General features: G+C 40.1%; 1 protein-coding gene across 2 annotated transcripts in view; it reads right to left on the reverse strand.

The window, feature by feature from the left end:
* The window catches only part of jag2b (jagged canonical Notch ligand 2b), a 57,502-nt gene extending 32,404 nt beyond the window's left edge, over window positions 1–25,098 (reverse strand). For both annotated transcript variants that reach the window (XM_067417007.1, XM_067417006.1), the window contains exons 1-3: window positions 24,884–25,098; window positions 24,161–24,481; window positions 4,197–4,251 (exon numbers count right to left, since the gene is read on the reverse strand). In XM_067417007.1, the coding sequence (XP_067273108.1) occupies window positions 4,197–4,251; window positions 24,161–24,481; window positions 24,884–24,952 (445 nt within the window). In that variant the 5' untranslated portion in view covers window positions 24,953–25,098. The remainder of the gene's footprint in view (window positions 1–4,196; window positions 4,252–24,160; window positions 24,482–24,883) is intronic.
* Window positions 25,099–25,495: the final 397 nt, after the last annotated feature.

Raw genomic sequence — 25,495 nt, forward strand, 5'->3', positions numbered from 1 at the left:
ATGATATACTATTTTGCAGACTTTTTTGGTAATGAGGCACACAAACATTCTGCACACATCCCGTCTAGTATTTAATTTTAAATTCTTTACACTGCTGTTGTAAACAAGCACTAACATCTGGGGGGGGGGGGGGGGGGGGGATTGTTCTGTGTGATGGAAATGATGGCACAGCTGTGGAAGCACATTGAAATGGAAATAATGCATTAAAAAAAAATTACGCATATTTTATGATGGGTTTTTATAGTTTAAGTATAAATTATGGTTCTGGTATAAAGGTAAAACAATAAAATATATACTTAAAAATTCAATTGAAAGGTAGAAAAACATTTTGAACCAAAAAAAATGTTTTTCCAAAGACTTATGTGCAAAAGTGTTGTGAAAATTTAAAAAATGTGATGATACCAGCATTCGTCTCTAGCATTTTGAGTGCTGTTGAATGGATTTTGAAACCTCTGATTGGCCATTGTGTTCACACGCTCAACATATATGTCTGTGATTGACTACATTGATAAACACTTCCAAAACACGATGGAAGACATTAGGAGTGGGAATCTTTTACCATCTCACGATTCAATTCTATTCCGATTATTGAGGCCACAATTCGATTCATAATCAATTTGATTCAAAACGATTCGATTTTGAAAATATCTAAATTAAATCCGCACCCACCCTGACCCGTTATTATTTGGCCCATTACCCAACCCGTGCCCGCGATAAATCACACACGATTAAAGAATTCAAAATAAAATGCTTTATTTTTTATCTTGCACCTCTCCCAACCTCAACAGCGTCATGAATGGGCTAATGAAAGAGGCTCTGCCTTTAAAGACTCGTTGTCAACAATTTCATATACTCCACTCACCAACTTTACTTTTACTTCATCCATTGCTACTCCTGCAACGCTCGCTCCATCTGGGCTACGAGAGGCATCAACAAAAGTTACACTGCCGCAGTGGTGGTGACGTGATGGGTCAAATGGCATATTGTGGTTGCGTGTATGTGTAATGGTAATTTGGACATAGAAATTGTAATACAGTATGTTCGAGGGGGAAGAAGGAGGCGGGAACCGGCAAACATTTAAAAGACTTTAACCAAACAAAGCGAAAGTAACGTGGGCAGCCCCTCACGGACAAATGCCACGTGCACACACATAATATAACAAACACAACTCAACGTCAAATCCAGGTCTGGTGATCCCTCATCCTTAGAAGACATGGACATCTTTGACCAAAGGCTTACACCGATACACTCCGAAGCGTTTGAACACTGGTGTCTATCAGCAGAGACCTAATACATCTTCTGACAGACGCCTGCATTCAAGCGTTGACCATTGTAGCATGTGAACACAACGGCCATTCAGAGGCGTTTAAGAATCCGTTCAACAGCGCTCAAAATGCTAGGAGGGAAATACTGGTAGTAACATTTTTTAAATTTCAGTACCGACTTAGTAACACAGATAGTACTTTTGACAACACTAAACAGCAATTATTTTATCGCTTGTTTCTGCTTCTTTTTTAACTGTGTTTAGATCCAGAGATTCTGTACTCTTTCAGAAGTTGCTTAATAACGCACCCTAGGCTACCATATAACAGTGAAAGCACAAAAAGCTGAAAAACTATGTTAATGGAGTGGAAGGAGTTAAACAAAACCAGACCTGCACTCAGTCTCTTCTAAAGTCACACTCAACGTACTCCTGTCCTAATGGGCAACCTCCATGGAGAAGAGGCCTACAAGATGCTTGACTCACTGCAATGAGTCAAACGAGCTTCCTCTGGGCCATTGTTTCAGACTGAAGTACATGCAAAGATGAAAATGAAAAACAGGACGTAATGACTTCAAGCAGAGGGAGAGGCACGTGTTTGATTTTGGAGTTTTACAGACGTTGGAATATACAGTGATTCTACAGATCACATCCGCAGATCAAAGCCATGTCCCCCTCGGTCTCTCCCGTTTTACCAGCGTTCACCTTTTTCACATACATTGAATTCCTCCGCCTGACCCTTCCCTACCGACAATTCCTCAAGCCAGACAAAGGCGGTGGGAGAAAACAGGATACAGCTGTGGAATTATGGTGCCCATGTTGATTCCCCAAGATCTATACATGCTGGAAGTCGGAATGGTCATTTAAAAAAAAAAAAAAAAAGAAGAAGAAGAAAATGAATTTTTGGGCTCATAAAAATGTAATTTAAATTATTTAAATTACGTTTAACTATTTTTTAATCATTAATTTTTGCGTCACAATTTCTGAACAAGCTTATGATCATAAATTAAATTTCAATTATTTAATGATCATTTCAATTATGAACTTTTCATTTCAACTTTTTTTGTGTAAAGCAAATATACACAACAAGTTTACATTATATTTTGAGATTTTATTTTAGTTGAAAATATTAAACATTTGTAAAAAAAAATAATAATATACAGAACAAAAAAATGTAAGCTGAAGCAGAAGATTCTTAACAGGACTTTGTGTTTTCTGTTCTTAAACCCATCTCAACCAAACATGAAGGAAGCATATGGTCTCGAGATCATTTTGCCATCTGATAATTTATCTTCTTGGCTCACAAGCTGTGAATGCAATTGATGGACAGCTGTCTTTAGTCATTTGACTGGTGTTTGGATTTCATGCTTGTGATATTTATGATCGTTTCCATACAACATGTTGATCCATTTGACTAAAAGTAATTCCATTTTTGATCAAAGCAATTCCAAACTTCGCTGCACCTAGAGGCATACGACATTATGTGATCAAATACAAATACAATAAAACTGCTAACAAGCTGCACAGCGCCACCTAGTGCATGTAGTTATATAAATAAGTTTTATGCTTAGATTTTTACTCCATTTACAGCCAGGACAGCAACAAATTCTTATCGTGTTTTTATTTTTCAAACAAATACAGATTGAATATTCGACTAGTTGGAAGCTAGGAACCAGCAACCAGCCTTAAGCCCAAAGTACACTTTGGCCATCTATGCGACGTAATTTTCGTCAAAAGGAGGGTCCGTGGATGTCCGCACACCCCGCAGAACACAAAAACGAGGGTAACGTAGGTATGATGTCATTGATAGGTGACGCACATACACCGCCTGTGTACTGGTTAAAATTGCTTACGTCTCTGGATTTAAACATTCTTGCAAACATTTTGGATTAATGCAAGGTGAGAAGTCAACAAAATATATAACATTGTTCTAGTGGATTTTGGATATTTTAAACCCAACTATTGTACATAGTGTCTTTAAATACACCTCTCCCTTTTCGCTCACGTGCCAACAACTACCCCGCTGTGTGCCAAATAGGTTGCGGACCCCTAGTTTAGGCATTACAACAACAAAAAAATGATTTTTTTGTTGTTGCTTTAATTAATGTTCATTTAAAAGCAGCCTTCTTCAGTGTAATATGTTCCCGTATCACCACACTGAGACATTAAAAAAAATTTAATGTGACGATTGGGTGTGGGTCAGGTCTAAATCAAAGAAAATTTTAGGTGCATGTGGGTGGCGGGTGGATTTGATGTTGACAGCAGATTCAGGTGACAGAGCTGATCCACGCATCTCTAATGTGTATGACTTAATCATCAGGACATTTCACCCTGCGGTTTACAGTCAACAGAGGTCTTCAGAAGATCAGGTTTATTGGGAAATCTTAGTGGACTTGCGTGCGCTGCTGAAGCATGTGTGGAAGATGCAAGATTGTGCTTGTTTGAGATTTTAACTACACATATGTTGTGAGGTTCCACACTCTGGAATGCTTTGGAAGCTCAGGTAATGATTCTTGGGTAAGCAACACACCCCGTCAATATAAATCAAATTACAAGCCCCCGCTTAGTGCGGTTAAAAATATCAAACTCAATGCATACCTCCAACCCCCTATATCAGTACCTACATGAAAACAGACAACTTTCACATTTACTGCACACCACAAAGTCCTAAATAACCCCATCCGTTCTCAATAAAACCCTGACACACTCCAACTAATACCCCACGCTAGAATTACAACACGTCAGCGGGACAGCTTTAACACATTCACCTCATTGTCAAGGATCAGACTCAATCTCCACAAATGAAGTCATCCCATACAGCACCAAACTACACATCAACAACGCTCAACGGCCATTATGAGCGACAAACCCAACCCAGAGAGGCTTCAGCAGCCTGCAGCAGTGAATCATTTCGGGATTACAGGGGAATACTCACTGTTTTGTGTGGAGTTATCCCAGTCCCAGGCTTCCAGGATGAGAGTGTAGGATCGCTGAGGGAGAAAGAGAGAGAATATCGTTATGAGATTAAATATCAAAAACAAGTGGATTTTTTTTTTACATTTTCTTATTAAAATATAAGTGGTACTAAAGTAGCTGCACTGATATGGTCGGTATAGAAAGATATATAACTGATATTAAAATCCTGGACCAATAAGCTGATGCCAATATGCTAATAAAGGTATAGGAGATGTGCATACACAATTTAAGGAATAGTTCACCCAAAAATGAAAATGTGATTTTCATCTGCTTACCTCTAGTGCATCCAATATGTAGGTGTGTTTGTTTCTTCAGTAGAACACAAATGAAGATTTTTTTTTTTAACTCCAACCATTCCGGTGTACTAGTCATACAATGTGAATGGGTAACAATTCTATGTGATAAAAAAACATGTTTAGATAACATGTACAAAGAGCCCTGTGGCTCATGACGACACATTGATATCTTAAGACACCAACCAATCAGTTTGTGTGAGAAATCATGCCGTATTTATATCCTTTTTTACCTCAAATACAACGCTATATCCAACAGTAAGGTCAATATACACACTCTGGCGTCGTGTACAAAATTCACTTCTGGCGTTGGTGCAAACTACGCCAGATCTTGTATACCGGAAGTGATGCCTTTACACGTGCATAAAATATGTATGTATATTGAATTTACCGGAAGTGAAGCGAGTTCCAGGCTGTTGGATATAGCGTTGTATTTTAGGTATTTTTTTAAAACACGGCTCGATTTCGCACACAAATGGATCGCTTTGTGTCTTAAGAAATCAATGTGTCGTCATGAGCCACAGGCTCTTTGTGCATGTTGTCTAAGCATTTTTTTTTTTTGCTCTTATAGAATTGTTACCCATTCACATGCATTATATGACTGGCACACAGCAACGGTTGGCGTTAAAAATCTTCATTTGTGTTCTACTGAAGAAACTAAGACACCTACATGTTGGATGCACTGAGCGTAAGCAGATAAACATCAAATTTTCACTTTTGGGTGAACCATCCCTTTAAATATCTAATATCAACTGATACTTTAAGTCAGGGATTCACCCACTTTTTGGTCAGTCGAACCCTTTTGACCTTACGTTTAGTTTAAGTACCCTGAGAATTTAACTTAATATTTCAATAATTGAACAACACATTAGCATTTGATTGTATTTAAAATTATTTATTTTAACGATTTAATATATCTTTTCGGCAACCCACAAACCCGCTGCAGGTCCCTCATGAACCTTAGTTTGGGAAACCCTCTATAAATTTAAAGGTGCTGTATGTAATTTTTTTAAGACCATAACAAACAGAAACCACCTCAATGATGAGCCATATAATGTGCTGAAAGTGTTTGTGGTCAATTCTACCCATTATAATGACAAGGAATGTTGAAAAATAAAGCAACATGGAGACTGAAGAAGGAGGCAGGAAAACAACCCTCTCCAATATTCTTGAATTTGGACTGCAGTGCCCATTTCAACCACTAGCTGTCAATATTACATACTGCACCTTTAAAAAAAAAAATCTAACATTGCCTGATAACCAATGGTATTGATATATCATGCATTCCTATGATGGAGTGTTGTAGGCGGACACAAGATTGTTTCCAATTGAAGTACAGTGCATTGTTAAGTGGTTAATAGGGTATTCTAGGACAGGTGGTTGCTAACGGACCCAGGTCAAAAGATATGGGTTAGGTACCTCTTCCAAATATAAATGACCTGTTTTATATCCTCCAGGTGAAAATCAAAAAAGAAATAGCACAACTCTAAGCAAACAGAAAAATCGGAGGGAGCAGCAACGGTGCCAGATAATTTACACAGTTTTAATGCACACTGGATTAAAAGTGTCTGCTAAATGTTAAATGTAATACTGAGGGTTAGAGGTTTATTCAAATCCCTAACCTCAAGTATGAGCAATAGAAATAGTGATGTTTGCCTTAGCAAGCAGTGCTTATGAAATGACAGAGATACTAAAGCTCCATTAGTCCTCTCTCATGACAGCGGGCAGCATTTATAAGAGTTGAGTTCGGTTACACATGAGATGGAGGGAGGCCACACCTTGGATCTTCAAACTAAAATTGGAAACATTCTTGATACTCCTCTGATATCTGAGAGTCTATCTACTAGAATGTCGCCTGTAGTCCCTACCTGATCACAATTATCAGCTTTCATGAAACGGCAACTGAAGCAGGGCATTTTCCAATATCTGATGTGTTTATTCAGTGTTCTCATTCCCGATTTAAGACTGGTACCTTACACCACTTTTATAACTTCACTAATTCTCCTAAAAATGTATAATTTCCTATTAAATTCTCTAGGTCACAGCATTTGAAATTCTGAAAACATAAATAAGTCTTATGGTCATGGATGAAGACAAGAAATAAGGCGCTGGAGATCTGATTTAAGAGATGAGCCAAAGGTTTAAAGTGACACTACGGCTCTCTAACGTTAATAAAATGAATGCTTGTGTACAAACAGAAACATGCTCGATGATGAGCCATATAATGTGCTGAAAGTGTTTTTGGTCAATTATACCCCTTACATTGACAGGGAACGTTGAAAAATTACAGAAAATTATGGAAGGAAAATAAGGTGACGTGTCAAAACCGCTAGGCTACACCTCAAACTTTTAGTTGTGTGAATACACACTGAAAAGGGTTTCTCAGAGTTAGAACAATTACTAAATCTTTAAGAGTTTATGCCATCGATATCGTCCTTCATGTGAACACTAAATCACAATCATCCCAGTGCATTCAAATATTTCCCAACGTGAAAACGAGTGAGCAGTGGCTGTTCACTACATTCCCTTAATTGACATTTAACAGCTCCAATAAAGCCCCTGTTCAGTTCACACCTGGTATTAAGATACGTTTTGGTCAATCGTATCACATGTAGACGAGTGAGACGCATACCTGTTTACACCTGGCGTTTTCCATCTCTTTTGTCCACTTTCAACCACTTCTGTCCTGATTTCTTCAAAGGTAGGGTCTATTGCAAAGTTAAATCCATGGCTTTACAGATCTTTCGATCTTATGGACAAAATAAGCTCACGCAATTTACATACTGTTTATAAACGCACCTGGATATGGAGAGTAACAGATTTATTTTTCCGCTCTGACAGGCGAAAGACCTCACTGAACACAGTGTGTTAGAAATCAGGAATGGTGTGCTTGGTAAATGTTTTGTTTTTCAGCCGGCAAACTTTAAATCCTGTTTGGTTAGCATAATGTTTCGCTTCCCATAATGTTTACGCGTTAGGTCAGTAAACGGAGAGTTGTCATCTTTTGTGGCTGTTCAAACCACATGAGAGGTTACAGCAATGCATTTTTGATTACCTCTGGAAGTAGTCGAAATTGGACCAGCTCAAAACATTTGAGATCCCGTTTACACCTGTATTTAGCGTCAGCCACGTGATCCGATCAACTAAAACGCATCTTTATCCCAGGTGTAAACAGGGCCAGAGATAAATCATAGTTCACATGTTAAACAACAAAGTTTTTGACAAACCAGCTACGATTAATTGATAGTCCCAATATGTGTATACATGCTGGGTGAAGACAAGCTACATCACAATATCCAGGTCTGTTAGTCCAACTTCACAAAAACCTAAACAAAAAGTCTGACTGAAATCGGACTTGCACACAAACACACCGAGCAATGCGACCTGCTGGATTTACACACACACGTACATCTCGTTCATCTCCAGAGGTGGAGTGAGAGGGGCGGAGCCAGATGGCGTGGATGTTTGTGTTGGAGAGGTTGGGGGCTTTGGGCCGGTCTGGTGGATGCGGTGAGGGATTAGTGGCAGGACCAGGTCTGTCTGGATGGGTTAGAGTGGGTGGGCCACATATCCATGCAGACGTACAACAGATGCGTCTTAAAAAGATGGATTATTTGACATGAACGTGGATCATCCCACGACATGCTGCAGGGCTTCTGACCCCTCCTCCCATCCCCCAACACAGGGGGCGGCCCGGCATGAGAGAGCGTATTAGCGGGGTCTCGTGGTAGCGAGCATCTGCGTGGACACGAAATGTGTGTTTGTGTGCGCACTCTTATCTGTAAATGTGGATTTGGTCCAAAGCTCCATCAGTAAATGAATATGCTGGATTGATCTGGTTGGCCGTGCACATGCGGTCATGCGTACTGGAGCATGGTATGCGCGTACCCGGGGAAAAAGGTCAAAATGTCAGGGTTTGTGTGCGCGTGTGAGAGAGACACGGTAACACGGGGACGGTCCTGTTCCCACACACTTGGTCTCTGATTAGCTGGATTATGTGACAGCTGCCCAAAGGGCTAGATGCGGATAAAGACTAGTGGGGGAGGTGACCAGTGAACAAAGACCTCCATCTAAAACCCATCACTGCAAGACACCATCAACCTGAGTCCCGTGACACTCCGAGAACATTCCTCTGGCCACACACACACATCCTCCGACCATCACAGTGGTACAACACAGCGGCGGCACAATCGTACTCAAACAAGCTCCCTTGGAGATGCTTGTTGCCGTTTCACTACAACTAATTCTTCCCTTCTTATCGCAGACTACTTTCGCTGATAGTGAGGATATTTATAGCAGGCTGTGAACGAGCCAACGCAGAACGCCTGGGATAGGCGTGCTTGGGCCGGTACGTATCACAAGCAAACCTTTGGGTAATCGCGTACTTGCAGTTGTGTTGGGAAGTTTAGCCTGTAAACACCATGAGAGTGAGTGCGTGTGTGTAAGTAGGTGGGTGGCAAGCGGGGTGGTGGAGGGAGCCACAGGTGCAGGTTCCCACAGTCGGTGGATGGGGCAGTTTAAAGAGGGGCAGGGCTGAAATTAGAGGGGGCTGAAGTGAGAGAGGCTAAGAATGACCCTGGAGACCTTTCATCAGGCTTCTCATCAGCTTCAAAAGGCTCCCACGACACAGTTTCAATTGGCAGCAGCACACACACACACACACACACACGCACACACACACACACACACACACACACACACACACACACAAAATTGGCTGCAACGCTCTGACGTATTCACACACAAGGTCCTACTGAGCGCAAGCCATATGATTTTTACATTAGGCAATGTTAAGTTTAATCATCTGATGATCACATGACAAGATGATATCAGGATCTTTTAGCTAAGAGGGTAAAGTGTTTTCCGCCGGCAGTCACGAACAAGTGACGTCCAGCTGACAGAGAGTGCAAGGCGAGACAGTCAGAGCTTTCACACGCCTTATCTAAAGTACCAAAGCCTCCAGTGCCGCTGAATATCCTACAAGGAGAGTAAACGAGAGAATTAGAGAACGGAGTCTGGATTGTGGAGGAGATACTAAAAGAGTCCAAAGGAGATCAACACAGAAACCTTGAAAAATATGGGTCTCCATTCCTTTGTGACCTCGGTGAGAAAACGAGTACTTCATTTCCTCATCTGCTTTTGGAAGAGGAACTACCAAGAGAGACAAACTTCCCTTGTCTGACCTGACAGGAAGATACAATCCCCACCCTCTCTATCGACCAGCCCTTTACTAGGTTCATAGCAGTTTAATATCCAAATATTTAACTACGGATTTCTGTTTTATTAGATATTGCGATTAGCATTAGACTTAGAAAAATGTATTAATCCCCGTAAGGGGAAACTCATTTACCACATTTTAAACAACAATAGTCACTCCATGCAAATAATTACATAGCTTCATAAAAAAAAACGAACTGCAGTAGGAATAAAAGATGCTCTGTAGATTAGAACACTGGGGCATTTCCTAGCCTTCCACTAAATTAACTTTTAAGTCCACTGCAGTGTAGTGGATGACCTTCGGAAGACAGGATAATTTTTAATTTTGCACTTGTTCTCTTTTCTAGTGACCTCAAGTGAATCTGGTATTAGGCCAATAACCGAACCAGCCTTTCTAATCATTTTGTTAATTCTATTTTTATCATCTACAGCGATACATCCCCATTAGAGCACTGCATAAAACAAAACACTGACCATGATCCTCTGATAAGACATAAAAAAGCTTCCTGCTATTGCCAATGTAACAACTTCCTTACGAATATTCTCAATTGTGCCCTTTGAAAAACAGCCTCACTGTTCTTCTTCCCATTTAGTTTACTGTCCAATTGGACACTAAGATATTTGTATGAATGAACCATCACTATTTTCTGACCTTTAACTATCATCGGTTAGCCTAGAAATCTAGACACACCCTAGCGGCAGCAAATCTAATCTGCCGCGAGTCTCGTCTAGCAACTCTCAATACACTTCTGAGCTGTAAAAACCAAACTCTGCTCAGGCCAATCACGTTGTGTATAGAGTCGGTGGGCGGGGCTTAATGACAGCAGAGTTGCGCTTGCGTGCTACTAGTAAACACAGAAACTGGAGAATGGCGATCTTTCGAATCAGCTTTGACCACGACTCTGGAAGACTTGAAGTTAAGCTTTTCTCTGAGAAAAAAAAACAAAGAACGAAAAAAGTCAGAAAGTCATTCTTAAGAAGGGAGTTTTGCCATCCAGATTCAGCCAAAATTTTATCTATCAACTAGCTCCACTTCACCTCCGTTGCTCTGGTTGGTTGTATCCAGTTGTGTGCAGAGGGAGTTTGAAAGACAACCGTTTATCCCACCCCTGGGATTGAGCCCTGTCTATGGTGAGTTTCCAGTTCAAACATCTTGATGTGGGTCTGGCTTGTCAGGCTAGTCATTGGTATTATCACTTCATGATTTCTTCTAAAATCAACGATCAACTCCTTAGTCTTCTCCACGTTCAGCTTTAGGACATTTTCATCACGCCAGGTAACAAATAACTTAACCTCTCTTATATAGTCCACAATGTTACGTTGATTAATGGCAATATCTATAGTGTATAAAAAAATTCTAAACAACTAGATGTCTGAGTGTGCCTATAGTCAGATGTGTACAATGCAAATAGAAAAGGTGATAAAACTGTGCCTTGTGGGGCTCCTGTTTGTCAAAATAATATCAGATGTTTCATCACCCAGCCTAAATGAGGAAACCTTGTGCTGCAAAGCACCTTTTGCTGCATCCATTAACATTTAGATGGACTAAATGGCTGCACAATTTGGTTAAGGCTGCCATTTGTTTTATGCGCAGCTTGTCAAGTATATTTATACTTCAATGCTAATCGACATAGCCCCCTATCACTGCCATATATCATAGCCACATCATCTCACAGAAGGATGATCAACCGTGATTATGAAGTGAGTAGAGTAAAAATGTTATTAAATGTTGTCTTCTGTTGGACAAGAGGTTCATAAATACTTCTTTTGTTTGATGCGTGTTGCTTTTTTTAAATGTATGTTATTAGTGACTCAAACTTGCAGTGCTTTCAGACAGAGCAGTGTTTTCTACTGATCACAGAGCCATGCTTCACGGACAAGCTGCACAAAGTAAAATAAATAAAAATTATTATTAATAATAATAATAATAACAGCAGCCTTAATTTTTTTTAATTGCAATTAGTTGTGTAGCCCTAATGGACCTCTTCAGCAAATACATGTCCTACACTTCTTCGTTTTTGAGCGTGCTTTGTTTTTAAGATTCTGTATTAAGTTAACAATAGTCCAACTTTTAAACCACATTTATACATCTTGTTCATTTCTAATTTATGTGAATGCCCCCAAAGAAATGAAAAGATCCAGGTCAAACTGGAAGTGGACAAGATTTTAGATCTCAGTCACACCTGTATTTAGCGTCATCCACTTTTGATCCGATTGACCAAAAGACATCTTAATGTCAGGTGTAAAAAGGGCCAAAGATACATGTTCACATGTTAGACAACAAAGATGTTGAAACTCCAGCTAGACTGAATTGATAGTCCCAATACATCCTGGGCGAGGCAATATCTAGTCTGTTATTCGAAACTCAAAACTAATCATACAGGGTTATTTAACAGAACAAGTTACCTACGACTAATCATTTAAAAAAAAAAAATATTTTACACATCCCTAAAAATTACAACAATATATTTAATACGCTGCATTTACCTACACATTCGCAAACGAACAAAACCCTTAAGCCAAAGTCTGAACGCCAGTCGCACCAGTTCCAGACTTTGATTGATTGTCCTCAGGGGACCCACAGGTCATTTATTCATTCCATGGCAAACGACTGCAGCATATAATCTCCATTAATCTGGGATGTCAATCCCATCTTTTTAGCTGAAATATTGACTGACACAGAGATTTGGGCCAAACTGAGGGTGGAAAGGCAGTGGACGACACAGACCGCAACCTTCAATTACCACAAAATGTAAGACACCACTAGGCCAATTATAGGCCACAGAAAAGCTTTTTTGTATCATTAGGCTAAAAGCAAGATGAGACTGTTTCCAGTCTGTTAGTTTAGGAGCAGAACGTGTCCACAAGAGTTTTTTGACTCAATAAGAAAATCCTCTGTCCAGTTTGGAAAATGACTGATTGAATTAGCGAATTTTGATGCTGAAATAAATTTTCCATCAAAATACTTAATATTAATATGATAGCTATATGATATGCAGCCTTGACTATATAGGTACAACAGGTCAATAAAAAAAAAATTGGCATATTCCTTTACCCTATTTTTACATTCAAATTGACTTTGTCATCTAACACTCAAATCTAAACAGTGTTAATGATGTGATGTCTAAAATTCACTTATAGCATTTAAAATGATTGATTTTATGGTTCTCTTCGTAATTTATTTAGAGAAAACAGTACAGTACAGAATATATACTTTAGGTCCTTTAAATCAATACTTTATTCATCTATACGATTTCCTTTTGTGGAAAATTGTACAATTGAAGAAGAAGGCCATCTAAATAAGCATAAACTCTGAAACTGGTGTTAATCCGTATAGTCACCAATGAGTATTGCATTGTATTGTGTGAGGTAGCTGGTGTCAGAAGGACCTGTTAGACCCAGCACATTAGAGACCAAGAACACCCATCCCTTATAGAAAGTACAGTGCAATCCCACAGTATAGATCAATTTATTAAGACTGTTCTGATTTGTGTCCATCCCCAGGGTCTTGCAGCACAGATCTGATCACAAATGAGGGTACTTTGTTCTCGCCAGCCCTCTAGAGCAGGCAATGAGCGATCTGATGGCTGTCACCCACCCCAACATGGCAAGGTCATGTTTGTGTCAACCAAGTCTAGACTTGGTCGGGGGGTGTTAGGGAGGTCCAGTCACCTCGCAGGGTCCACATCACGCCCTCAACGGTGGGAAGTGGAGGTTGAAAAGCCAGCTCTGTAATCAATCACCCAGAAGAGAAAGGTGTCCCCTACTCCATCACCAATACACAGGGGTCTCGGCCACACTGCCGACAGGGGGTGACCAGGACGTTTCATTTGCACTCTTTCTCTCGCCCTCTCCATGTCTGTCAACCCTATATTGATCACATCCATTTTATAATTCCAAGCCCATTTATTTGTTGCAAGTATCCAGCTTTCTCACAAGACCAGCCACAACAACTCTCTGAGGAAAACAACATTGAGCTTGCAGTCTAATTAAACTAAAGGAAACAGCTCCTTGGATCTAGGTAATGACAGGAGAGCAGGGTGGGGAGGGGACGGGATCAAAGAAAATGGCAAGAAAAAATTGCTAGGGAAGAACCTGGAGGAACACCCTATCGCAACCTTTAGCTCAAGAGGGATTCTGGGTGGCTTTGATGGTCTCTCATTCCGAGAACAATGTGGAAGGTCTTTCCCATCCACCCTCATCTGCAACCCTACCTTCAGTCCCAAACAAAAAGGTTTAGCTGAAAAGGGTGGCTTTGTTTGTCCCCATTCCAAAGACCAATGTGAATGGCCTTTCCACGAATCCTCACCAACATCCCAACCTCGGAAAAGCAATCTCTGGCTATTCCAACCGAGAAATCCCTTTTACACCGCAGCAGTGACCTCTCCACACAACAAACTTCTCATGACATGACTCGTTTCGACTCAGTCAATTGTCATTTTCCGCCAGGCTTCCAGCGCACAAAAGCCGACAACAGCTTTGTTTAAGTGACATTGTGGCCCTGGGAGGACAGGAAGATGCAGCCCGACGTGCACTCTGGGCCCTGGAGCCAGTAAATGATATTCTGCCTTCGGTAACCTCCCCTCTTTCAGCAAACTCCCACACGGGGGTTGAGTTCCAACAGACACAATAATAAAGCACCATCTTCGACTACAATGCGTCTAGTTAACCTTGCATGCCCATGAGACACCGTTATCAATAAAGCGAGTGGGACGGTGAGTCTGAACGGCAGGAGGACTAAGAGAGATGCAGATTTATGCTTGCGTGGACTTGGCCAACGCAGGGCACGCTCTGGGTGAGTGTGTACACACACGGCCCATTTAGCATTCCGCTGCTATGCCAACAAGATCATTAGCAATGACAATACAACAAACCCCTCCCCTCTGGGTGCTAATCAAGCAGAAAAGGACAGCAGTGGCCACGAACACACACACACACACAGTCAGAGTTATAGCAGTACTTACAGTAACACAAGCTAAAGTTTGCATGGGTTATCACAATTACCCTGATAACAAGGTTTCCTACAAGATGTACTACAGCCAGAACTAAAACATTAAACTTAAAAATATTATATGAAATATAAAATATTTATATAAAATGTAATAATAGTTTTTAAATAATGTTCCAATCAAGACCCTGATAATTCAATTGTAACATGACTACACTGGAAAATAATTATTTAAAAGATAAGTTACTTGGTTGCCTAAACATTTTCATTGAATTTTCATTGAGTTCATTGAAATTAAAAAATTGAGTTAATACAATGCACATTTCTGAGAAACAACAACCTTTATTCAAATATTTGTAAAAGATTTTGTAAGCATATTAGGTAATTGTGTGCGTTTTATTTGTGATGACAATGAAACATGCCAGATTTTGCTTTTACATAATTTATCAAATTATTTATGTGGTTCAGATACAATAATATTTTTATTTCCTATTTGTTAAACCAATTTCCTTCATTGTATCAACTAAATGTTATTCTTTTAACAAACTCCGAATTTAAAGGCAACCAGATTACTTACTTTTTTAAGTTAAACCAACAAAAAAGAATTACAGTGTAGAAGCGCAATCGGAAGCTAAAAGTCACATGCAACCACGTCGGTCAGAATTAATTGGCCAGATCTGATAAAAATTTAATTCAGATTATAAGGGGGGTGGTATACTCCTTTTGTAATACGATCGAGAGGACATGTAAACACTAGATTGGATTGAAAACTGAATGTGCAATGACATAGAAATAGCATAATGACCTATGGCACGTGGAACAAGCTGTTCTTCCTGTTGAATAAAGTGTCATAAATGATTATCCTGTCATTCTGAAACTCTCTTTCCACTCATCGTCTGTGAAGTTGACCAGTCCTCGTTTCAGACTCTTATCCTCAGATGCCTTATTTTGGATGCGGGAACGGGCGATTTTACTATTCATAAGAAGCACAGCATAACTGTTTAAAAATGCTCGTCGTCTCCTAATTAGGACCCAAAATTGAAAAATATTTAATAAGTCTGCTTTTTAAAACAAAGAAAAGGAGGATGGTTTGTATACAACAACAGCGGAAAAAATCTATATTCGTGCAGTGTGCATCATCAAAAGATTACACCTGATCAGAAGCTTGACACAAACGCACACATTAACCCGATCACTGTTTAGCGTTCATGTTAACACTACGTTCGTATTCATCAATCGAAATGAAGTGAAAAGTGTCCATGTAAACGTAGCTAATGGTAGAGATTTTCATAATAGTTCATGAGGATACGGATATAAACGTCTTGCATTTACTTACAATAAGCAGAATAATTGCAACGTCTCAGACATCTGACTGCAGATAAAAAGCAGTAGCACTTTCAGGTGCTAAACACGGCAGCTTGAACGTGATTGTGTGTGAAGTGCTAGAGGAGACTAGTAAACCCACTTAAAGGTGCATTTTCCACCACCTACTGCACGACACCTATGCGACACCTGACATAAAATAGAGACTTGGGCTTATGATCACCAATACAAAGATCAGTGTTAAAAAAAAAAATGCTTAATCAGCCCGAATACAATACTTAAGATCAAATTAGGACATCCCTATGTTCTGATGTTATCCAAGAGCAAGACAATCATATAACCAGATGATGTTTAACTCAAAACTTTGAATAAAAAGATCTAAACATGGAACTTCAATATACTCTTATAATGTACTTAACTGTAAAAATAATGTAAAAATATATATTTTAAGATGTAGTGTATAGTGTAGTATAGTATAGCATAGTGGTGATACAAAAAAGGCAAGTTACATCAAATCACCATTATGCACAGCAGTGACCGTTCAGATTTTCTAAATTTCAGATACGGTTTAAATGCAGCATTTGTAGAAACTGAGACTAGCATGGCTGCTTGGCAGCAACAGAAACAGGCTGTGAGGTTGGAAGCTGCCATATCCCAGTGGGCACAGCTCACAGATCTCCCAAAGACGCCGGCCTGGATCAATTCTCATAGCTCGCAGTCCTTCCAAAACATGTATTATAGAGGAGCCCGGCCAATCTAAAGTTAATCTGAACACATCAACCACATCTGTGAAACTATTGCACCTGATAGCTGCTCTTACAGTAATATTATGAGCCCAATATGGAATAACACCATTCCATATCCAACTGCACATGGGCATCCACCCATTTGGCAAGCAGCCCTTTGGTTACTACAGTGAGGCGGCCATTTGACACCCTAGACTGCTAGCTCATCATCAAACCATCTGACAAGCCAGTTGTCTCTCTGTCGGTCTTGTCCAGTTACTGTACCGCCTATTACTCCAGTTTCAGCATCTAGTTAAAACGGCAAGGACATTGCTAAGTAGCTTCATGTCTCAATGAAAAAGACCTAGTTGTGGTATAGCAAGCTAGCATAGCACACTTCAGCAAGGTTACGGCCACATGAGCTCCAACTCCATTAGAATCGTTATCATTTTGAACAAGGTCAGGGGTCAAGGGGGAATTAAACCTGCTGCGTGGTAATGCACTTTAATCACTGCAGCACACCTGCTCACAATTCATTAGTCCACTGGCTCTCTCAGGAAAGGTGCAAATGCATTAGTCAGACTCAATCACACATGCACCACATCCACATAGACCAACATGGCAAAAACAAAGTCATACAGGTGGAAAGAAAAAAACACCATGTAGTTCCAAGTCATCAGTTACACTGTGAATTGTGAAACTAGTGCTGAAGCAAAGGAGAAACCCAGTACAAGGAGCATCATGGGTAGTTTAAAACAATTAGTTGAGAACCAGGAGCTAACAATAGAAACAGCTCTCTCTCACACACACACACTAGCTTCCAGTGTTATTGGAAAGGGACATCAGGGTTAAGCTCGCTAACTCCCACCTCTTCCCACTGAAAGGACCCCATGTTTTCTATGACCCTTCTCAGGGGAGACAGAAAGTCCATTATAATTGCACTGCCTAATACAATCATGCCCACCACTGGTGGCTTGGTACATTCAACCTAATGGAAGCTCTTCTGTTGGGAAACAGTTTATCTTGCACTCTTCATGAGGGCGACGCTCAAGACCTAAAAGCTGCCCCATGCTTTCTTGGGTACTCAGCTGAAGTACTGCACAAAAGAAGAGGGCTTTTTCCTCATCTCTCCAGGCCTAAAGGCTTGTTCACACCAAGAATGATAATGGTGATCATGCCATCTCCCACCTTAAATGCTCAAGGTTTTTAAAGTTTTGTGGATTCTAATTCGCCACCACTGTTTTAATAATACATCAGTTGGAACAAAATACTTCTGAATGCGATTCCCTTACAACAACGTAACTTCATTCACAGATATCAACTTTGGTGTGAATGGACCTTAAAGGGGTCCTTGATTATGATTTAACTCTTTTTAATTGTAGTTAGTTTGTAATGTTGCCGTTTGGGCATAAACAACATCTTTAATGTTTTGATGCTCAAAGTTCCTTGCAAAGGGAGATATTTACTTTTGTAGAAATCGCTTTTAAGGTCTACAACAAACGGCTGTCATGTCAAAAGTATGACAACATAAGCAATAACCATAATTCAACTAAACTATACCCGTTCTATCTTCATGCAGCATATATTTTCTTTGGCTCTGTGCATTTTACAACAGTTCCCATACAAGCGATTTATACATTATCATGGAAGAACATGCTAATCAATGAACTGAAGATTGTTAACTCCACATCAGCTACATACAATCATCCAAAAACCATTCAGAAACGTGCTGTTGTATTCTACGTTGTCACTTCTTCTTGAGTCTCTCCATCATTGTCCGACTCGGGTTTTAACATAAAAGGCAAACTCGCCTTTTCAGTGCGAGTTTGCGTGAGATAATCAGAGATGCTAACACCAGCTTTCCAAACTTTGCTCTCTTCAAGAAAGGGGGCCGGGAGCAGCAGCTCATTTGCATTTAAAGGGACACCCTATCAAAAAATGACAATTTTAAAATGCTACAAAAAAATTATCTGTGGGGTATTTTGCGCTAAAACATCAGAGACTTCTTTTACATCCTGTAAAAAGGGGCATAATAGGGCCCTTTAACTCCACCATTGCAGTCATGTTAGCATGAAGTGTATTTTCAGTTGAAGGGTTTTGTTCATTAATGGATTAACAGCATTTTGGCAGAGGCGCTTCTGCGTTCTCTAATCTGAGTATATGCTTTTCATGGTTTTTAAGGAGTGCATCGTGTGTGGGAGTGATGGAGTAGGAAGTGCCTGTATGCTTCACAAAGAATTCAAATGTTCTCTCTTTATATGCTTTATCAAGTAAGACTTGTCACAAATTAAAAGTCCAGTCAAAACTAGGCAAAAAATCTGTTTGTGTTCACAGAATGCAATATAGTCGAAGACAAACTTTTCCAAACCACATTGTACCATAAGAGGTTGCTTCATAAAGTCACCTCAGGCACATCGTCTCTTAATTGGTCCGGTCTCTCTGCTGCTAAAAATACCTCTACCATGACTGCTGCATTCAAGAGAGGGAAAATGCAGCCTTTCCTTTCATTTAATGGGAATACATTGGTACAAAAAGCCCTGCTCTGCCCCAGGTCACAAGAAAGAAAATGTTTATTGTGGTGGCAGAACAAAAAGCTATTTCAGGGTCAGGAAGAGAGAGAGAAAAAGCATCTCACGTCCAGCTTGAGATTCCTCATGATCTTAAACTTCCTGGTGAATCACCATGGAGAGAGAGAGAGAGGAATCAATACTGGCTCTTCCTGTAACATCACAAGCCACTGCAGATGACTACGAACACTGCAGCCAGTTAAAACAAAAGCTACTCTGCCTTGACCAATTATTTATTTGATCTAGGGATGCAACACAGCAGTCAACAAGTCATCCAATAACTGACTAGTCTACTAGTGAGGTTATGTTTCTGGTAACTGTTATAGCATTTATCAGTTAGATTGTTCATGTTATCCATCACAATATTATTGTAAAGATCGTTACTGTAAAGCGTTGCCATAGTTTTGATATTTTAAGCCGTGATGCATTAATTAGCATGCTAAAAGCTAACAACATTCTCTCAGAAAATTTGGGCGTTCAAACTCAACCCAAATAAGGATTAGATGGATATATTTGTAAAGATTTTCGTTCTGTTTATTAAGTCTTCCACCACAAGCATTCACGTACAGTAGATTTTGGACTGTAGTCTCTCTCTATCGTGATTATGCACTCTTGTTGTGCCATGAAAGTTTTTCGTTTGCATGCATTTTTGAGCACTGCTTTTTAAAAACAGGTGATTTTAAAAAGTTGAGCAGCGAAAGAGAACTCATTTCAGTACATGTGCACGCTGTCAGAAACCGTTTCTCATCTCAGCCTGAGAGACGCATGACATGAAGCCGCTGCTCACAGAGCACATGAGAACTGAACAGAGCTTTTTGCTGCCTAATTGGGCTTGAACGGTCAAATACACACAACTATGGTGTCAAAGTGACCACGTATTTGCAAGCAAACAGTCTTTATGTCTTAAGTGAATGTTAACAGTCGAGAGAGAGAAAACACGAGAATATCGGATCTGTGCTGTCGGTCTTAAAGTGACGGAATCTAAATTTAGCACATTTTAAAAATCTCTCGCTGCTCTTGACTGAATCACTTTTGTAAATTTAATGAGAATAAATGTATATTTAATTTACAGAGTAATGACAATGTATTGAATTTATAAAAATACATTTGATTACTTTTTATGTAGTATTTCTAGCGCTTGACGTTTTTCAGGTAGGTCTATATAATGCGTGTCTGTTCTATTGTAGTTTGTTTTCTTTGCACTTGTCTTCAGTAAGCTTGGGAGTTTCTATAAGCTAGTATTAGTTTAAAATTACATTGAAAATGGTAATGAGAATTATGATATTTCAATAGCATCAAAAATTTTGATATGTCGTTATTGTGAAATAAAATGTAAAATTTGGGTCACATCGCCCACCCCTACCATCAAGTTAAAAACCCTTCAGTCACACTCTTTCTAGCTGCTTTTGAACTTATTTTATATAAATGCTCCCTAAAAAACAAATCCAACTGCATATATCCAATTTGTACCGGTCATGTCCTGCTTTATTTATTGCTAATTTGGTAGCATTTTTACAACACGTGAAAACGTGACACCCACCCACAACTTTACCGGCTTCTGATCAACCCCCATGAAAGACAATAACACAGACAAAAGATGGACATTGCTTACTTGGACATTTTGAGGCCTTGGGGGAGCAGCGATCTATAATCAGTCCCAATCAGCAGCCACCTGCTCTGATGCGGAGCTGGACAATTACTGCTTTTTGTTGACCGGAGACGAAGCCAGCTGTGACTGGCTAATTACACAGTCAATAGTGTAATCAGTTGTGAGGCTCTAGCACTTCTTTCCCAGGTGAGACGAGAACGAGTGGCTCCACTGAAAGATCAGTTAAGGGGGAAGGGAACACAGAGGGCAATAGATAATTGTTTACTAAAGGCCCATGTAACCGTCTCCTAGCAACTGCCCAGCAAGCTCCCAATCAGGTGTGGCTGACGCTGCCGTTTAGCCTTGGAGCGCAGTGGTCCTCAACTGACGGACGGATACAGCTGCCGTCTCTATCGTCAACATTCACAGTGCCACCAGAGAGGCTCTTGTGGGTACCGGCTCTCACGCTCTTGCGCTGTGGAGTTACACATCCACTAAAACTGTAAAACAAACCTATGTTACACAAGCGCAAGGGACTAGAACTAACAGGTGAGGATCTTACTAACCTACTAGATTCAAGGGTGCGTCTCAATCAGCTCCCTAGTTCAGTAGTCAGGGCACTGATCAGGGAGTCAGCCCATTGACTTATGAAAAGTCTACATTTAAAAAAAACTCATGAGTGGTTATTTCACAACAAAAAGCCAGTTTCGTACTTTAAAAGGAGCTTGGATTTCTATTAACTTCTACGAGAAGATGAAGATAAAAGCACCTAATAAGTAAGACTGGGATTTATCACAATCTACATTAGAACACTCTTGATAAGGATATGCAAGCGATCCTGCATTCCCCGCCACTGAATCTACATCCCTGTAGCAAAAGAATACCCCTAAAAAAAGAAAACCCCTAAAAGGACATCTTTGTACTTTTTTTTTTACCACAAAAAGGTTCATAGTAGTAGTCAAAGGTACTAATTTGCACCTTTTAGGAGTAAAAAAAGTTACAAAGATGTCCTTTTAAGGGTACTGCCCCAGCGACAACTGTTGTACCCCTAAAGGTACAATTTTGACAGCCTTTTTCGCTTTTGTATGCAGTCTGAATTAAATGCGATATGGTTAAAAAAAAAAAAAAAAAAAAAAAAAAAAAAACGGCCAAGTACACCAAAATAATAGCAAAAAATGTGTTGTATGCAATAACAGCATGGCCAGTGTGATCTGATTCACAAAAAAAAAGTCTTATGAACTCTTTTTAGTGACTCAAAATAAAAAGTACATCTAGTCTGATTTAAAAACTGATTCTTTTGAAAGGGGTCACTCGTAAATCATTCGACCTGACTTTTTATACTCACGGGAGTTTAAAACTGACGTGTAATATTGCAATCATTTTACACGTAACTAAAGTTGACTTGAAATTATAGCCAATAGAATCAAAAGATTCAATCAAGTCAAATCAGGAAACCCGTATTTATCCTTATAATCAAACTATCGAGGCAAATGCTGTCCCGAGATCATTCTCGGACATCAGCAAACAAGATATTAAAATAGTACTAATAGTAATTACACCGACAGGTGGCGGACTCCATCTCCAAGACTCTGGGTGAGGTGCTAGGACCTCATCTAGGTACAAGATGAGGTTACACCGAGCACATCAAACAGATGTCCGGATGTAGAGGCATTCAGGAACGCATTCCTCTAGCAATTTCATTAGCTTCCATGGGACACTAAGGAACTGCAAACACATGGCTTTGGAAATTCAAACTCAATCACAGGCTTTCAGACGCGAGTCTAGAGTCACAGATCATGTGATCAGCGTTATATAGGGACATATCTAGGTGAAATTTCAAGTGGGGGTCAGAAGAGAAGCAGGTGTAGCATCAAAGCCGGCCCCAAAAGGGTCAGTTTGATAGCATGTTACACATTAACATAAACGGCTGTGTGTTGGGGGGGGGGGGCGCGCGCCTAGCCGCCTACAGAAGGGCAGGTTTGCTATCAACCACAGGTGAGTGTGTGCCTAACTGGGCTGCCGTCCAAAGCTGACAGTCAATACTACGCAACATCTCTTTTTTTTGTTGCTGTTGTTGTTTGCGGGTGTGACACTGAACTGCATAAAACATTGCAGCGATTTGCCACCTGATATCAGCATCAGTAATGTACCTGCGTGTCTGGAAAGACACTTGATAAGTTTTTCACAAATCAACACAAGGGAGAACCAGTACACAGCTAACCCTCACAACAAATTTCCATGGTAACTATACTTTCCACTAAAATCCCACAGTTAGTGTTGCTAAATTAGGTACTATAAAACTGTGATATTAGCCAACACTAACATAAATGAGCAAACAAAACCTAGAAGCTTCTTACACTGCTTGAAGGAGATTCCATATTCATTTTTTCTTAGTGTTGTTGTAGTTGATGGTTGTAATAATATATATTTTTTTAAACAAAAATGTAATGGTCATTTATAGGAAAATGAATAAACGCTTTAGCTTAAGTTAGCAAAAAAAAAGTGTTTTGTTATCAAATTTTGAGGCCAAACCAATGCATTGCAGACGTTGAAACGGGATTTACAACACTAGTGTTTTCTCCCAACAATAAGTAGCACAACTGTGGTATTTTTAGCGGAAACGTTTGTTAGCGTGGTCATTTTTCGTAGCAATAAGCTACTAAAGTGCAATTTAACAAAATTACGCAGACCATGGACACACATGGGCAGCTGTCTTTGGTGTGTGCGTCACATTTGAGTACACTAGAAGCTTTGGTGAATATTCGCAGAACTAGTGAGCTGCCTACCTAGTGAGATATCGTTGTGCACACGCCAATGATGCCCCGAATTGGTGTCTAGGTAAGTTAGGCTCACTAGCTACATTTTGAAACAGCCAGATGATATTCTCTCATCATGTTGTTTTAAAACTTGACTTTCTTCCGTTAGGCAAGCGAATAGTGAGCGTCTAACATCTCGTGCTCCACGGGAAAAAAGTAATAACGTTAGCCTGGCTACATGGATTGAAACAACCTGCGGATTTTCATTTATGAGTGAAGTAGTGTGCGTTTCACATTAAAAGCAGCCAGTTTCAAAGACTCACAGAAAAGCGAATGAACTATAGATGACCGTTAATCATTTTTAAAATAAAAATCGATGCAGAAAGCATGAGTAAAAAAAGAAACACCCTGTCATCATTGTAACAATATAGTGCACTCAACTTCCGAGCAGTGACAGCTCACCGCGGCACGTTATTATTATAGCTCATAAAAAGACGCGCACTTACCGGCCAGGCGAAGTGAAAGGGAATGATGATCTTTCCAACGTCGCTCGTTTTGCTGGGATTGTTCTTTGCCGTCTTAAAAGAAAATATATTTCCACCGAGAACGTCAGTAGATCCAGAGCCAAAGGTGCACGGGCCAGTGGTGGTGACTTCTGACTGGTACTCCTTCAGACACACTTTAAAGTAAGTATCGCACTCGTCCCGAACGCAGCGCTGGTCTTGAGAGTTCCGCGTGCCGTCGCAACATTCCCCGTCCCACAACTCACCGTTTACATTTTCTACAGCAATCAGCTGCAGCTCGAAATAGCCGGAGGAATGGGACACCTAAAAATAACATTTAAACAAAATAAATAAATAAACAGCCTGTATATTATTTAAAAATGAGATATTATTTGAGGGAATGTGCAGCGTGTGCTTGTGCATTCAAGTCTCCAGAGAATAAGTCTCCAATTTTGCTAACCTGTTAGTGCGTATTATAGGAGAGGGAACAGCAATGCATTTTAAAAGACCCTCCAACTGATCCACCCTAATCGTGGTGCAAGTTAACATTTCTTACATTATGACATTTCCAAATGCATGAGCACATGTGGCTGCGTAACTGAAATATCGATTACATGGAGCAGAATTTATTGAAATCATCAGCCCACACCCATCAACTTTTGCCCGCTGATCACTGCTATGGCAATTAAAACGATCTGCAATACTAGAAACAATCAGCGCTCTCACCTTCGTCCACATCGTTAACAGCAGGCACGCGATTGGAAGCCAATTCCTAATCCTGATACAATTCCACATGCCGCCGATTTATGCGTTATGAATACAAGATGGAAAACGGCCGTTGACCGGCGACAGGATCCTCCGTTCCTGACATGCAAAAATTCACAAGCGTGGTGTGTTTGCGCGGTGATGGTCTAAGGCTGATCTCTCCCTCGGTCTGATCACTTCACAGCAAATGATATGTTTCACAGCTACCGCACGCCTGAGGAGATCTCGCGTGGTTGACAGCTGGCCGAACCAATCACGAGGCCTCCTGCTGGTTCGCTTGGCCAACCGCCACTCGAGGGCGGAGCGTACGTTGCCAAAACTTACGCTGTTTCACAATGAGCAATAAAACGCACGTTCTTCTTTATTTTTTTATCGAGAATTTTGACATTTTTCTTATATTAAAAATGCAGAATTTGAATATATTACTTGATTGGTGCCTTAATAAATGTAATGACAGTCACACCTCAAATGTAAACGCATCCTGTGATAATAAAAAAAAACACAATGTAGCCTATCCATCTGCATTTATTTCCCCATCTGTTCAGTTTGACTAAAAATTCTGAATGTTTGGTT

Source organism: Pseudorasbora parva, chromosome 15, assembly GCF_024679245.1.
Source record: "Pseudorasbora parva isolate DD20220531a chromosome 15, ASM2467924v1, whole genome shotgun sequence".
Lineage (NCBI taxonomy): Eukaryota > Metazoa > Chordata > Actinopteri > Cypriniformes > Gobionidae > Pseudorasbora > Pseudorasbora parva.